This window comes from Solanum tuberosum, unplaced genomic scaffold, assembly GCF_000226075.1.
Source record: "Solanum tuberosum cultivar DM 1-3 516 R44 unplaced genomic scaffold, SolTub_3.0 scf00482, whole genome shotgun sequence".
NCBI lineage: Eukaryota > Viridiplantae > Streptophyta > Magnoliopsida > Solanales > Solanaceae > Solanum > Solanum tuberosum.
In genome coordinates, this window is record NW_006239402.1 from 300178 (window position 1) to 315087 (window position 14910).

Genomic DNA, 14910 nt, shown 5'->3' on the forward strand with positions numbered 1-14910 from the left:
TATTTAATTTTTAGAAGGATTGTAAATTATTTTTATATATACATGTTTCTTTTAAAATCTTTAGTAACTTATTGATTTGTGCTAAATAGTTATATGACCACATAACAGTTAGGAAGAGAAAAAGTGAGGGTGATATTTTTCTTTGATCAAGAAATACAATTATATTTTTTTTTATATTTCTTTTTTATTTATGTGCTATATTAAAAGAATTTAAAAAATATTTAACTATTAATTATATTAAATGTGCATTGCAAAGAAATTAAAAGAAAACATTTTTAGAATATGTTAAATGTAAAAATTAATTTGTCTTTATTTTCATTAATTACTCCACAACTTTTTATTATTATGACCTATAAAATAATTAATAGTCATATTCATCATATTATTTGGTGTTTCATATAGTAGCCCTGTAAATAAAATCATTGTAAGATTTTATAGAAGATCACATTAGGTTTTTAGATTGTTATATTTTCGGTGCTTATTATATTCATATTTTAATTTGATTTGAAGAATAAGATGAAAAATGGTGATCGGCTTGCGGGAGTGGAGTGGACGTCCATAAGAACTCGAAAGATATGTGTACTAATTTCATATTTTTCCTTCTATTTTTAATGAGTAAGGAATTAAGAATGATGTTGCATTTTTATTGGTATGATTTATCTTTATTTTGCATCTTATGTGAATTTCTTATTGCAATTTTTTTGTTCAAAATAGTAAAAAATTTAATAACTTTATTGGAAGTCTACTAAGTACTAACCAAACATTTTTATCTTACATCAATATTATATTTAATAAAATTATCAAAATTTTATCACTCTTTATAACCGCGCGAAGCGCGGAGAAGTTCACAAATTTGGTGTTTGGGTTGGAGATGCCCTTAGTGGTACATCACACCTTAAAATTAATAACAATTATATATAATATATATATACACATATTTGACTTAACTTGTTAAATGGAATAGAAAATCCTACAAAAAAAAATATTGTCCGGCGGTTATCTACGTTGACCCAATTACATGAAATTAACAATCTCATAATAACACAAGGGTATAATAGGAAAGCAATTTTTTGTAGAGTTTTAAATCAAACACAAGATTAAGTGGAAAGTAATGAACCAAACACTTGACAAAAAATAATCCCGACACTACTAATTCCTGCATTACTAATACATGCGTTACTAATCTGTGCATTACTAATCCCTGCATTGTCAATGTTTGTACCAAACGACCCCATAGTGCTTAAGTGTCTAAATAGTATATGTATATATTCTTATTTAATAAAATGAAACTATTTTTAATAATAAACAAAGGAATATTTCAATCATGTCGATGAATAACCTTAGAAAAGATAGATTTATGTAAGTTTCCATCGTGGGGTCACCACGTAGAGGCTCAATCATATTTGGAACTTGGCCCACGGCAGTATGGTTGGCTTAGGGAGCTTATTTAGAACCGTTGATTTATACGTCTTAAAATATTCAACATGCAGATTTATAGTATTAATCTAGACTTTAGTCGTTTCCACTTTATTTGGCCAATCAACGGTTTTAGATTTATTCTTATCGGCGATTAATTTGCTTCTATAAAACCACTCGTGCCAACAACTTCACACTCTCTCCCCCAAAGGAGGGCAGCGGAGGTTACTCGCCTTTTGCTTCTGAATCAGATAGACCGATCTGCAAATTGATCCCACGAATAAGATGTTATTGAGAAGCTCATCAACCCCTTTACTTAATTCATGGAAACCGAAACCATGTGGGTCGTCGCCGGAATCCGATTTATTACCTATAACGACCCAGCAATTGAACAGGACACGATCTGTGTTAATGTCGACGTCGTTTGGTCCGGATGAAACTCCGGCGAAACATACGTCTCCGACGAAACATGCACCTAATAGGTGTATGTGCGAGTTGGACCCACGAGATCCAGCTGTTCCGAAGAAGAACAAAAACGGAACAAAAAGAGAGGCGAAGACTCCGAAGCTAAAGAATAACGAAGTGGGTTCGACGGAGGTGAGGAGGTTGTTGTCGAATTCTGGTTTGGGGAATGCGGAGGAGGAGGCTAGTGTGGCGGTTGAGGAGAAAGGGAGGGTGTTGCAGTCTCTGGTGGCGGGTGGTGTAGGTGGAGGAGGAGGAGGAGGTAAAGTTTGCGGTGGCGGAGGTAGCGGAGGATCGGATGGTGGAGATGGGTCTGATTCTCAGGATTCAAATAGTTGGCATGGACCTGATAATATAGATGCCTATTACCAGAAAATGATCGAAGCCCACCCAGGAAATGGTCTCCTTCTGGCCAATTATGCCAGATTCTTGAAAGAGGTAAAAAAATTCTAGATGAAATTTCCTCTGCCTTTTATAAATTCAGATCCAGAATTTTGACTTGATAGGTTCAAAACAGCTCCATCCGCCTAATTTTGTTTTGAGTTTGTTTAATTGATTCATTTTTTACTACTACACTGATTTATTGATTCGTGGGATGCCAATTATTGATGCAAACAGGTTAGGGCTGATTTAGAAAAAGCTGAGGAATACTGCGGAAGAGCGATTTTAGCAAACCCGAATGATGGTTATGCGTTGTCACTCTACGCTGAACTGATATGGCAAACTCAGAAAGACGCTGCTCGTGCCCACACTTACTTTGATCGAGCTGTGAAATCTGACCCTGATGACTGGTATGCATATGCTTTGCATTTCCTTTTTAAGATTTGAAATATTCAGTGGGATAAATATTGTTATATATGTCACTTTCTGGGCATTGTTATCATGTTTATGATTGATGGATTGATTCCAGCCTGAATGAATGGGCTCTCTACCAGATGGGCCACTTTTTTTGGAGCTATTTGTCCTCTCTCTCAAAAATATCTTGGTGGTCCATTTGCCCATACTTTTATTTACTTAATTATATTTTTAGCACGTCCCTTCCATGTAGGTTTGATTCGCTATTCATGGCCAAACACGTGTAACTATCTTTTTGATAATGAGTGATGGTGAAATTTGATCCAAGACTTTTGCATGCTTTGATATCATATTAAAGATTTGGATTTTGAACCTAATCAGCATGATATCAAAGCAAGCAAGAGCTCTGGAAATCGAGTCTCACTGTCATCCATTATCAAAAAGAATTTTCACATGCTTGGTTCATGAAAAGAACATGCCGCTTGTGAGGGGTGTGTTGAAAGACATAACTAAATAAATAAAAATAACATCTGTCTAATAACTTAAGCTTTTAAATGAGATGGTCACATACTTCAACAGATTGACCCTGTTTTGCCTTCTAATGTGACGAACGGGTATTATTGCAGCTATGTACTGGGCTCTTATGCTCGATTCCTGTGGGATGCTGGTGAAGAATATGAGAATGAGGGTGAGGAAGATGAACTGAGTAGGCAATTTGGTATACAACATGAGAATTCAGGACCAGCCCAGAACTTCTTTGGGGCACCGTCTCATCGACCTCCCTTGGCTGCTGCTTCTTAGTTTCACAGCCTCTTCCCATGTTAATCAGACTCTTGAGCACATGGTTTAGATAACTAATAAGTACTGCTAGTATATAAGTAGCTATGAAATAGATTGCTCTCGACTATGAAGAGTTTTCCTTCCGTCTCTTTTACAAGCTCTAACTAATTTTAATTTTGTGATGTCTGATAAGTGATAACCGAGTATTATAATTTGTATACTTCGCGTTGTTTCTCAAATAATAATGCATAAAGTGAGTTGTTTTGTAGTTTGATTAAAACTCACCATTTTCCATAAAACACAAGTTCCAGGTGTTCTTGCTGTAGTATGTAACTCCAGTTTTTTTTTTTTATAAAGGTAGTGTTGGGGCATCCTACCCTGTACCTTCAAATATTTGATTGAATACTTGCCCTCTCATTAGCATGTATCAAAGTTCATCGCTTTGTTTGCTCTTTTAGATTGGGCCATTTTCTTGGGCTTGTATGTCATGTTAATCCATGCATGAACTAGTCCAATATAGACTTGGGCTACCACCATATTGCGGAGTGTGTTGGAAGATTCTCAGAAGTGTTCAATTCAACTGAATAATGATGAAGTGATATTTGAATAAATTGCTAATTATCAGAATTATTTCCTTATTCTATTTTCTTGTCAGGTAAATAATTGAGAGGATTAAAAAATATTTACTGATATATATGTTTCTGTTATAAAATAATAATAAAGAACTATCAAAACAACAAAAGATAATACTAGTAATAAAATATCAACACAACAAAAGATATAGTCCAAGAAAAAAGGGGGAGAGAGATTTTTTATTTATTTTCAAACAAAATAATTTGAAGGGAAAAGGGTTTGAAAAATATTTTAACTTTAGCCGAAATTGCTGTTATGATACCAAATTTTATGGAGGACCTTTTACCCCTGAACTATTTAATAATGTATTTTTTACCCCCTGAACTATTTAATAGTGTATTTTAAAGGTATATATGTGTCCACGTGGACACATTACTATTTATAATTATGCATTATTTTTTATGTCCACGTGGGCACATATATATCTTTAAAATACACTATTAAATAGTGCATGAATAAAAGATCATTTCCAAAGTTTGATATCGTAACATCAATTTGTTTGCTTAAACTATTTGCGAGCAATCTACTTAATTTCAAACCTATCCAAAAATATGCTGAATGTTTGTAACAGTAAACTCCCAAGGTTTATTTAACAGTCCTTTTGTTTTCGCCTCTGGTTTAGTAGTAGTAGTAGAAATAAAAGGAGATTGCGTAAGAAACATGACTTGCGCTACCGGATCCAAAATCCAATATTTAAATTCAGTTAATAGAGTTTTGGGGAACGTTATCCACTGGAAAAAAAAAGAGTTTAGGCATGAACTAATCCAAAAATGGAGCACGTCGTTTGATTAAGCCAGCAGACGCCACGTGTCTAACCTCATAAATCACAGAAAAAGAGAATAGTCACCCTATACCATAACAGCTTTTATTCAACAAATCCTATCCGTCCACTTGTGCGACGTGTGATAAATCTGTTGCGTGTTTGAGGCGGTTTCCTATGAGTTGCGGCGTCTTTTAAGTATATGTCAAGCAAGCTTCATAAATGGTTGTACTGATGCAAAAACAGAGCTAAGTTGTAGTTTTTGAGTTTTGATATTTGGAGAAGACAATAATGGCAAGTAACAATATGGATCTTTCGCCTGTGGAGCTTCCTGCGGCGCCTCTGTCTTGGAAGAAACTGGTAATTTTTTTACCAATATTTCTAGTGTTGTTTGTTCCTCTGCTCTACAAGGCTATGTATGTTACTACTCTTTTGGTTGTTTTGAGTATGCTATAGTTCCACTCAAATTGTTTCATATGACTTTCAGTTATTAATTCTGTTTATTTTCCCTTATTTCAGTTATTAGTTGAGTATATTCTTCACTTTGTAGCCTCGATTTATTTCTTACTTCAGTCTGATCAGATATGGAATACCAGATTTAAGTGATTTTCTCTTGTTTGTTCCTGTTGTTGATTGGAGAGTTGACTTTGGGAGGGAAATAGAGAGTTGGTGATCTGTTTAACAAGCTAGATTAAGGCAACAAAGTTTAGTTTTTGGTTATGTAACAGAAGCTGATTTTTGTTGTTGCAAAGGCTGGAGTTTCTTCTGAGCTTCTTGAAGAAATTTCTATTTTCTAGTCACTACAAGTTAAACATGAACTGTGGATGACAATATAGTGGAATATGAGTGTAAATTTCATTTAGAAATAACTAGTAAACCAACCATACAAGAATTACAATATGAATAATACTACGGTTTCTGTTCACTAAGCTTGAAATCTAAATAAGCTTATATGGTTCAACACTTGACAACCACCATGACTTGCGCCATCTCAAAAGTTCGGAGGGAATTGTGAGGTACCAAATGGGAAGTAATTAATAGTTCTCTTTCTTTTCGGTGTCTGTTTTCTGCTGTCTTTAATTATTCTCTTCACGAGCTAGATATCCGTATCCATGTTTGTGATATCGTTATTGATGAGTGAAGAATTCTGTATAGTGTCCTACTTAGCTTGTTTGAGAAATCAGTATTTGAAAGCTCCTGGGATTGTATCCTTCAACAAGGGATAGTTAAGTATTTCTTGTGAGGCATAGTTGGACACCTTATATATTTTCCTCTTATCTGTTTATTTGCAGCTCATGCTGAAAAAGGGTGTTAGAGCAAAGAAGAATGAGGTTGTATTTGTTGCTCCAACAGGAGAGGAGATAAGGAATAAGAGGCAGTTGGAGAAGTACCTGAAAACACACGATGGAAATCCTGGTATGTCAGAATTTGATTGGACTACTGGTGAGGCTCCAAGGAGATCAGCACGGATCAGTCAGAAGGTTAAGGCAATGCCACTTCCAGCAGTGCTTGAGCCGGCAAAGAAGCGACAACGTACGTCTTATGCTACAAAAAAAGAAGAGGAAATGGATATCGCAGATATAGAGAAGGAAAACATGGAATCTGCCATAGAAGAAAAGGAAGGCTTGGAGAAGGAGGAGAATATAGTAGAAGTTGAAATGGAGGACAAGGGGGGTGAGATGGGCGCTAATAAGGAAAATACAGAGCATAAAAAAGAAGAGGAAATGGCTGGTACAGAGGTTTCAGATAGGAAAACTGAGGCCAGCAATGACATTCAGTTTGAGGATGGAGGAGATAAAATGGCTGAAAATGTTACAGAGGAGACTATAGCAATTGATGCCGACTTCTGGAATGATTCCATGGACAAGGACTATTTCAAGGGAGTGTTTGCAAATGCTGTAATTGGAGAAACAAATGGTGCTGAAGCAGGAATAGAAGTCGGGGAGAAACCAGGATACGGGGAAAATCTAGAGTCCCAGATTGATATAGACATTAGTGGAGCAGATAACATGAATCACGACATTCCAGATAAGGGTACACCAGAAAGAAAAGTCGCAGGAGGAGAGACGTACAACATTCAGGACCCTGCATTTGTTGGAGAAGCTAGTGGTTTCCGTGAAGAGCCTAATTCGGTGGAGGAGGAGAAAAATAAGAACAGGGCTGGCCTGGTTATGGATAATTGCCAGATTAATCAGCCAGAGCGAGCACATACCCCACAACATCAATCTGTTGCCACCATTAGTTGTTGAGTGTAGCATCTAAAATAAATTAGGCCTTCGCCCAGTGCATGTTTAATCCGTACTAGGACGATTATAATAGTTTGCTTAGTAGTTTAGGAATTAGCGTTTTAGAGATCAACTTTCCTGATCTTTCTGTGATCTGTACTTTGTGATATATTGTGGTCTTCTAGTATCTTACTAACATAAATAAATGTCAACTTGTTCATTGTGATCTTTCTTGTTTATTGGTACTGCTGAAATTCAATATATAACGTAAAAAATGTCTTGAGAAATAACGGTGTCTCGAGTTCAGGTGGTTAGAACTTACAGCTAAGTAAGAGTAAGACTGTGTAAACTTGGAGATTGAAATTCTAGCTAATTAAGAGAAAGTCGATTGAAATTTTGTATCATGGATTCATGATTGTTTTTTATAGTAACAAAGTGTAGTAGTTTAAACAAAAATTCTCACAGGAAGGATTAAAGCTATCAAAAATATGTACAGTAGTTTTTTAAAGGGTGAGGAGGTAATTAAGAAGCAATAATTTTTCTGATAATCAAAGGAGGAACCTTACTTTACAGTTGCAAATCATTTTCGTCTATCGTATCGTAAAAAGAAAGGTTCAACTTCCAAGTCAAGTGTTCATTTACTAATTGCTCCATTTGATTATTTTGGGAGTTGAATTAGCCCCATTTTCCAACATCCCTTTCGGGTTCTTCTTTCTACCTCATTTCCCTGTTAATGTTTCAATCAACATTAAATTCCTACTTTGATTCCTCACCGCTCTTGCTATAATAGAAACTCAAGACCCAGCACCACGCAATTTAAGAGTTTAGACCAATTCAAAAATTCCTTCCCTTATATATACAGAACCATATTGTCTATCTAGTCATCTCATCCTACCCTAACAAACTACGTAGTAATCATCAATTTCCTCACTAGCGACTTCCAAAAAACGTCGAATTAAGAAATTAGTTACCAAAAACTTAAGATATGGACAAAATGTTGTGCATGATGGTCTTTGGTGTTTTAGCCGTTGCAAGTATGATGCAAGACGCAACAGCCCAAACGGTGCATGTAGTTGGGGACACCATGGGTTGGATCATACCAAGCAATGGCACGGCAGCTTATACAAATTGGGCTGCTGGGAAAACCTTCAGCGTTGGTGACACACTAGGTATGTGTATTTAATGATCAATTTCCATTTTCTGATATCCTTCAGCTTATTTTGTATTAACACAAATCCAGTGTATGATTATGTTACTTTCCGTATTTTATACAGTATTCAATTTCACGACTGACCGACATGACGTGCTGCAAGTAGAAAAAACATCGTTCGATGGTTGCAATTCACTGAATGCCATAGGGAATGCTATAATGACAGGACCAGCTAATATGACTCTAAACTCTACTGGAGAACACTACTATATTTGCACTTTTGGTATGCACTGCCTAAATGGCCAGAAATTAGCTATTACAGTTTCCAGCGGCACTGGTACTCCAGAAGCCAACCCGCCTAACCCAAGCAATCCAACAACTCCTGTTGTGCGACAACCAGAAGCTTGTGCACCTACACCCTCTGCTGCAGGACCTTCAAATTCTGTTCCAGGTGGTCGTGCTCCTCCTACGCCTTCGTCCTCAACGACCGTGTTGGCCAGTTTTGTACTCAGTCTGTCCACCATTGCCTTGGCCACTTTACTTTAAATTGGGTAAATTAAGGAGGTGTTGAGCTTCCTAGTTTATACGTAATAATAATGTGATGAATTTTTTTTAATTATTGGATTGAGTTTTGTTTTGTGAGTGGCAGTAAAATTGTTGTATTGTTTTTACGATCATCATCAGTGCAGATTATTTTGGTACAGTAGGCATGTCCCCTTGTAGTATCGAATAAACAATCTATAAGTAACAGTTATGGTGTATTTTATCATACCAATATTTGTTGATCCAATATAAATAATGATGGTGAATAATTCTGCAATAATTCATACCAAGCATGTAAAGATGATAGTTTTACCATCTCCAGTGATACAAAATAAATAAATAAATAAATTAATCTTTCATTAAGTTGAAACCTGGGTGATATACGTATAAGTCCCACAGACCCAATTTAAATTTCCATGCTTTAAAGCCTCTAATTTTGGTGTTTCACAAATCACACTGACAGTAAATTCATGATGTAACATTCAAGTCCATTCAATGGAAAGGGTGTAGGTTGTCGAAAGATAATCCCCACATTGTCTCTAAAACAAACTTACTTATTATTCTTGTTCTAGAGTCTCTGCAACCATTTGAGCATACTTAGCCAATTGAGTGAACTTCAAAGCATACTGCTTCATACTCATATTTTCTTGACGAAGGTTGATAAATTCAAGTATTTTTATCTCCCTCATCTCAAGGAGAAAGAACATATCAAGGAAAACAGCTTTAAACAAAGTCCAAGAAGATTATTAACATAACGATCATCAGGAGTACTTAGGTTTAATATGTCGCATATAAGGTAATTCATTTTCTTAGAAAACGAAAGAAATTATTTTAAATCTCAAAGTGATCATATATGAACAAAAAAAAAATAATATTTTACTCTCCTTAACATTGCTATACATTTCTAGCTACTACGATATTAAAACGATTCCAATTGTTCCCCTGTTTCGATGAACTAACCATTTAATTTGTATTCACTTTATTTTTCAGAAGTCAATATTCACCAAAGCGAGATGGTATCGTTGCTTGATTTAGACTCTGTATAGTGCTCTCTATGATCATCTAGAGTTTCAAATTGTTGGTGAATCTATTCTTTATCATGTCCACAATGATCAGAGAGTCTAATTCCATCCAAATGTTTGCCAATTGGCTCCATACATTGTTGTTTTTGCCTCGGCCTCAGTGTTGCTACTGCAACAGAGAATGCATAACTTACATCGCCACTATCATTCCTTAGAATTTTACAAAACAACTATGAACGTATTTCTCAGTAACGTTTTAGGTTAAAAAAAATTTAAAATATTCAATGACAAAGAGACAAAGATATGATGGAGTAACGTTACTTGGAGTGAATCTTAACCTTACTCCTCAATCTTTTTTTCTTTTGCCATTGAATTTTTTTAATAAAATATAACCTAAAATGTTATTTAAAATGTTATATTAATTTTGTAAAATTTCAAAAAAAAAAAAAAAGCATATTATTTTATTAACGGCTTACTTTGGTAAAAAAAATCCCATTCCTTACCACACCACTAATACGGCAGTTTACCTGCTCTTCCTATGTCCTTTAAGAAACTTCCATTAGTGTTGATTTTGATCACCTCATTAAAACATTTACTTCTCAGGATATGTTTTTATCTACCAGTTCGGATAAGTTATCCCGCTATTTAGCAACAATTCGAAATAGTTTAATTCTATAAATGTTCTTTGGATGCATTCATATCTTTATATTTATCATTATCATATTATCTGGTAAGTATCCTTGCCATTAACTAATCTAAACTAAAATATTAGCCCTTAATTAATTGGTAATTCTTAATATAGTAGAGGAACTATCAGCTGTAAATCAATTTCGTAATTGTTGTATAGAAAAATAGCTATAAGTCTCATGTGCCGTAATATGAAAGGTTCAAGTCAAGTGTGTATTGACTTTCATTAATTATATACTTTTTTTTATTATTTAGGGAGTTGAATTAGCCCGCCTTCCACTTTTCTCCTTCGAGATCTAATTTCCTGCTCATTTTTTTCTTGATGGTCCAACCAACATTAAATTCCTACTTTGATTTCCCACCACTCTTGCTATAATAGAAAGTCATAAGTCATAACCAAGCACCACGCAAGTTGAAAGTTTAGACCAATTCAAAATCCCTTCTCTTATATATAGAGAATCATATTGCTAGCTATATATAGACATCTCATCCTTAATTCCCTACAAACTAGCAATTACCAATAAAGTGCAAAAAATAACGTTACCAAAAAATAAAGACATGGACAAAATGTTGTACATGATCGTCTTTAGTGCTTTAGTCATCGGAAATATGGTGCAAGACACGACAGCACAAACGGTGCATGTGGTAGGGGACAGCATGGGTTGGATCGTACCAAGCAATGGTGCGGTAGCTTACACAAATTGGACTGCTGGAAAAACATTCAGAGTTGGCGATACTCTAGGTATATACATTTAATTAATTTATTAATTTTCATTAGATTATATCCTTCAAATTAAACTAATTAATGTTTCTTATTTTAATTTTGACAGTGTTCAACTTTGCGACTGACCGACATGACGTGCTACAAGTAGAAGAAACTTCGTTCGATGGATGCAATTCGCAGAATGCAATAGGCACTGCCATAATGACAGGACCAGCAAATATAACTCTTAATTCTACTGATGATCACTATTTCATTTGTACTTTTGGCACACACTGCCAAGGTGGACAGAAATTAGAAATTTCAGTTTCCGACGACAGCACTAGTACTCCAGGTACCAACCCACCTACACCATCTGTTGATGGACCTACAGGTTCCGTTCCCGGTGGTGTCGTTCCTCCTCCTCCGCCTTCGTCCTCAACGACCGTATTGGCCAGCTTTGTGCTCAGTCTATCCGCAATTGCCTTGGCCATTTTTCATTAAATTGGACCATTTAAGTATGTTTTGAGATTCTTATAGTTTATATATACGTACTACGATGTAACCATACTAGATTGTATCGGATTCAGTTTTGTTTTAATTGATGATTGTATTTGGGATATTTTATGAGTTAAAGGTTAAATATAGGTAGTTTCTTTGCTATCATACATCTAATGGCCCAAACGTCATCCCTGACTAAAGTGACATGATTGAATCCTAATTGCTAATTGAGTAAAACCCTTTGCAAAAACTTTTGCAACGTAACTACGTGCGTAACATAACTATTCTCAAATTAAGGTCAACGAAACTATAAATGTAACGTTGATTGAGGGTTGAAAATTGCAATTAGCTAGCCTACCTCCCGATTTAATTTGTTCAATTTAATTGATTCGTTTCTTTGAAAACCAACAATTTGATGTGTAGTATAATGAAATTTCATATACGAACGTTGTGATACATATCTACGCTTAACTACTCCCACCATCTCAATTTGCATTTTAATTTGTATATGTTTGATGAGAAAAACTTTACAATATATTCCAGACAAGCATTATATATTTTAACTTTCTAACACAAAAGACATTTCTAACTAACATAATAGTATGTTTTAAAAAATTAAATGTATATTCCCATATGTAAAAGAACTGATACTAATAGACTTAATTAATCGCAAAAGTTATAGCTTATTTAAGGAGATAACAATTCATTCCCTCAATTAACGAGGAGCACTCTAACAACTCTATGACATATATTTGGACATATGTAATGTGAATAACTTAATATGTGAAGTCCACATTACAAACACAACAAAAAGCTTTATGTCTACCGTCATTGATATCATGTTAAGAAGAATACTTTTTTCACTTCAAATAATAAAAGTAGGCCACGAGGTTAAAAGATTTTGATGACTAAATATTAAAATGACAATACGATCTCGATCTCAACACATGAGAACTATTTATTTTTATTATTTTTTTATAAAACAAAAGTGAAATATTCTAACAATTTAATTTCCTGGGTACATGTCTCAGTATGGTCCATTCATTGGTGTCCCTTTATTTACTCTATACTTGGATTTTGTGGTCGCATTTGTATACGTATTGTATTTCAAAATACGAAAAGCTATTAAATGTCTTTTACTTTAGAAAATTTTAAAATCCACAATAGTGGCTCATTGACTATATATAGTCGTAAATTACGTACATGCACGGCATTTTGTACGTAGAGTACTTTGACGCCAACAACTTTAATAAATCATGTTCTCCTTTCGATCCATTTTTACCTGTTATATTTTTCTTTGTACGTCTTTTGAAAATTTATTGAAGAGAAAATTAAATTGTCTAAATTATCTTATTTACTTTTTTATCTCATCAATTCAAAATTACTTTTTTTTCCCGCCATATGAATTAATCTCCCTCCACATTTATTGAGCAATGATGAAAATGACAACAAATGTTTAATATTACTATAATTTTCAAAAATGATTTAACCAACTATTTTTAGTATGCAAGACAATTAAAATGGACTAGAGGTAGTATTATAGTAATTGACAACTAAAAATATTTAAAAGATATATGAAAATGTTACGATAAAAAAAACATAACTGATTTAAATCTCAAAAAATTCAAAAGCTATCATGGAATGTAGTGAGTATATTTTAAACAGTAGTAATTGATGATGTAAATATCTTTATATTATCACACTCTGGAACCTAAAATTGATGCAATTTCTAGATTTGGAAAAGGACCATTTCTAGAACAGACAATACAAAAGCCGTAAGTCTTAATCATAGTGTGCAGTTTCACACTGCATAGTCATATCTTTGAAAATATGACATAGCAAAGTGAATGGAGTTGCCATATTTCGAAAGAAACTTTATTTGAAATTTTTGGTTCATTGACCAGTAGTTCAAGCAACAACGTAACATTATTTTTCTCCGTTTCAAAATTTCGTATACATATTCATTTCATCAATAATGTATTTGACCCGGCAATAGAATCAATTGTGTAAAAGCTTAAAACTTTCATATGGGTATCATATTGTTTAGAAAAATTATGGAGGACAAAAAAGTAGATTGAGGGTTGAGGTCAGTGACGTACACAAGATTTTTTATAAGCAGCGTTACCTTTTAAAATAAAATAAAAAAGCAGTATACTACTATACCTTTTTTAAAACATAAAAAAATATTATAATTTTTTCTCAATGAATTTTCTTTTTTCTAAATGTATTACTTCCAAGCCTTACCCAACCAAGCTACGTACAACTTTGGTTACAAGTGTCACTTAAAGAATATACACTCTACGTTTGCTTCTACTTCTTAATTATTTGTATATACTTATACCTATTTAGTATATTATTTTTTTCAACGAAGTGGCCTTCTTAAATCTGCCCCTGCTTTAGGCGTGTTACAGACGCTCAGCAGTCAACATTCCCAATTAGTGTGGAGGTATTTGTTTGAACACGAAATTTAAGAGAGAAGAAAATGTTATGGCCTAAATAAAAAAGGAACACTCTATTAATAAGGTGACATTTTACTGAAGTAAGAAATATTCGTATGTCTCTAATTACTTGTTCACTTTTGAATTGGCATACCTATTAAGAAAATAATTAATGACATAGTGAATTTACCTTTTTACCCCTATTAATTATGAAGTGGATGAAAAGTTCTACATTTTTAAAAGTAATTAGTCATTTAATTCAGGGTATAATAGGTAAAAAAAATTGTCCTTTCTTGATTTGTCAAAATGGACAAGTAATTAGGGACAGAGGGAGTACTTGATACTTATTAGAGCAACTTTCACATATAACAAACATAAAATTCATATTTGTATGTTATAGCAAAGTTTGCATAATTGCGCTCCATAGCAAACATAAATATGTATATTTCGCTATACATATACAAAAGAAAGCAGTTGTATAATCTGCTTTGGTATACATATACAAAAAGATCAATTGTATAAAGTGAGAGAGGCGAGCGAGATCTGGGAGAGGGGAACGAAAATATATGTATATATACAATTTTCACGCATTTTATACATTTGCGTTTTTGTATAAAGTGAGAGAGGCGAGTGAGAGAGCGAGATCTGGGAGAGTGGCGAGCGAGATCTGGGAGAGAGGTGAGAGGGGAACGAAAATATATGAATATATACAATTTTCTCTCGCTTTATACAAACACAAACACACTTTATACACTTGCGTTTGTATAAAAAACGAGAGAGGCGAGGGAGAGAACGAGA

The 14910-nt window shown here is 34.1% G+C and overlaps 4 protein-coding genes across 5 annotated transcripts; all 4 read left to right on the top strand.

Moving 5' to 3' along the window:
• The first annotated feature begins 1571 nt into the window (after positions 1-1571).
• Positions 1572-3725, top strand: LOC102599788 (twist-related protein 1). The gene is made up of 3 exons (XM_006364152.2): positions 1572-2316; positions 2497-2669; positions 3300-3725. Exons 1-3 carry the CDS (start codon positions 1702-1704, stop codon positions 3472-3474), a joined length of 963 nt encoding a protein of 320 aa, XP_006364214.1. The 5' UTR covers positions 1572-1701; the 3' UTR covers positions 3475-3725.
• A 1226-nt stretch (positions 3726-4951) lies between these two features.
• LOC102600118 (methyl-CpG-binding domain-containing protein 11-like) lies at positions 4952-7297 on the top strand. 2 transcript variants are annotated; one of them, XM_015303831.1, is made up of 3 exons: positions 5115-5206; positions 5486-5542; positions 6139-7297. In XM_015303831.1, exon 3 carries the CDS (start codon positions 6142-6144, stop codon positions 7093-7095), a length of 954 nt encoding a protein of 317 aa, XP_015159317.1. In that variant the 5' UTR covers positions 5115-5206; positions 5486-5542; positions 6139-6141; the 3' UTR covers positions 7096-7297. The 2 variants fall into 2 exon arrangements, with proteins under 2 accessions (XP_006364215.2, XP_015159317.1); XM_006364153.2 differs by lacking the exon at positions 5486-5542 and having other exon boundaries at positions 4952-5206.
• Positions 7298-7492: 195 nt separating this feature from the next.
• On the top strand, positions 7493-9003 carry LOC102600455 (cucumber peeling cupredoxin-like). Its single transcript, XM_006364154.2, has 2 exons — positions 7493-8240; positions 8346-9003. Exons 1-2 carry the CDS (start codon positions 8057-8059, stop codon positions 8765-8767), a joined length of 606 nt encoding a protein of 201 aa, XP_006364216.1. The 5' UTR covers positions 7493-8056; the 3' UTR covers positions 8768-9003.
• Positions 9004-10920: 1917 nt separating this feature from the next.
• LOC102600778 (cucumber peeling cupredoxin-like) lies at positions 10921-11836 on the top strand. Its single transcript, XM_006364155.2, has 2 exons — positions 10921-11215; positions 11304-11836. Exons 1-2 carry the CDS (start codon positions 11032-11034, stop codon positions 11675-11677), a joined length of 558 nt encoding a protein of 185 aa, XP_006364217.1. The 5' UTR covers positions 10921-11031; the 3' UTR covers positions 11678-11836.
• The last annotated feature ends 3074 nt before the right edge of the window (positions 11837-14910 follow it).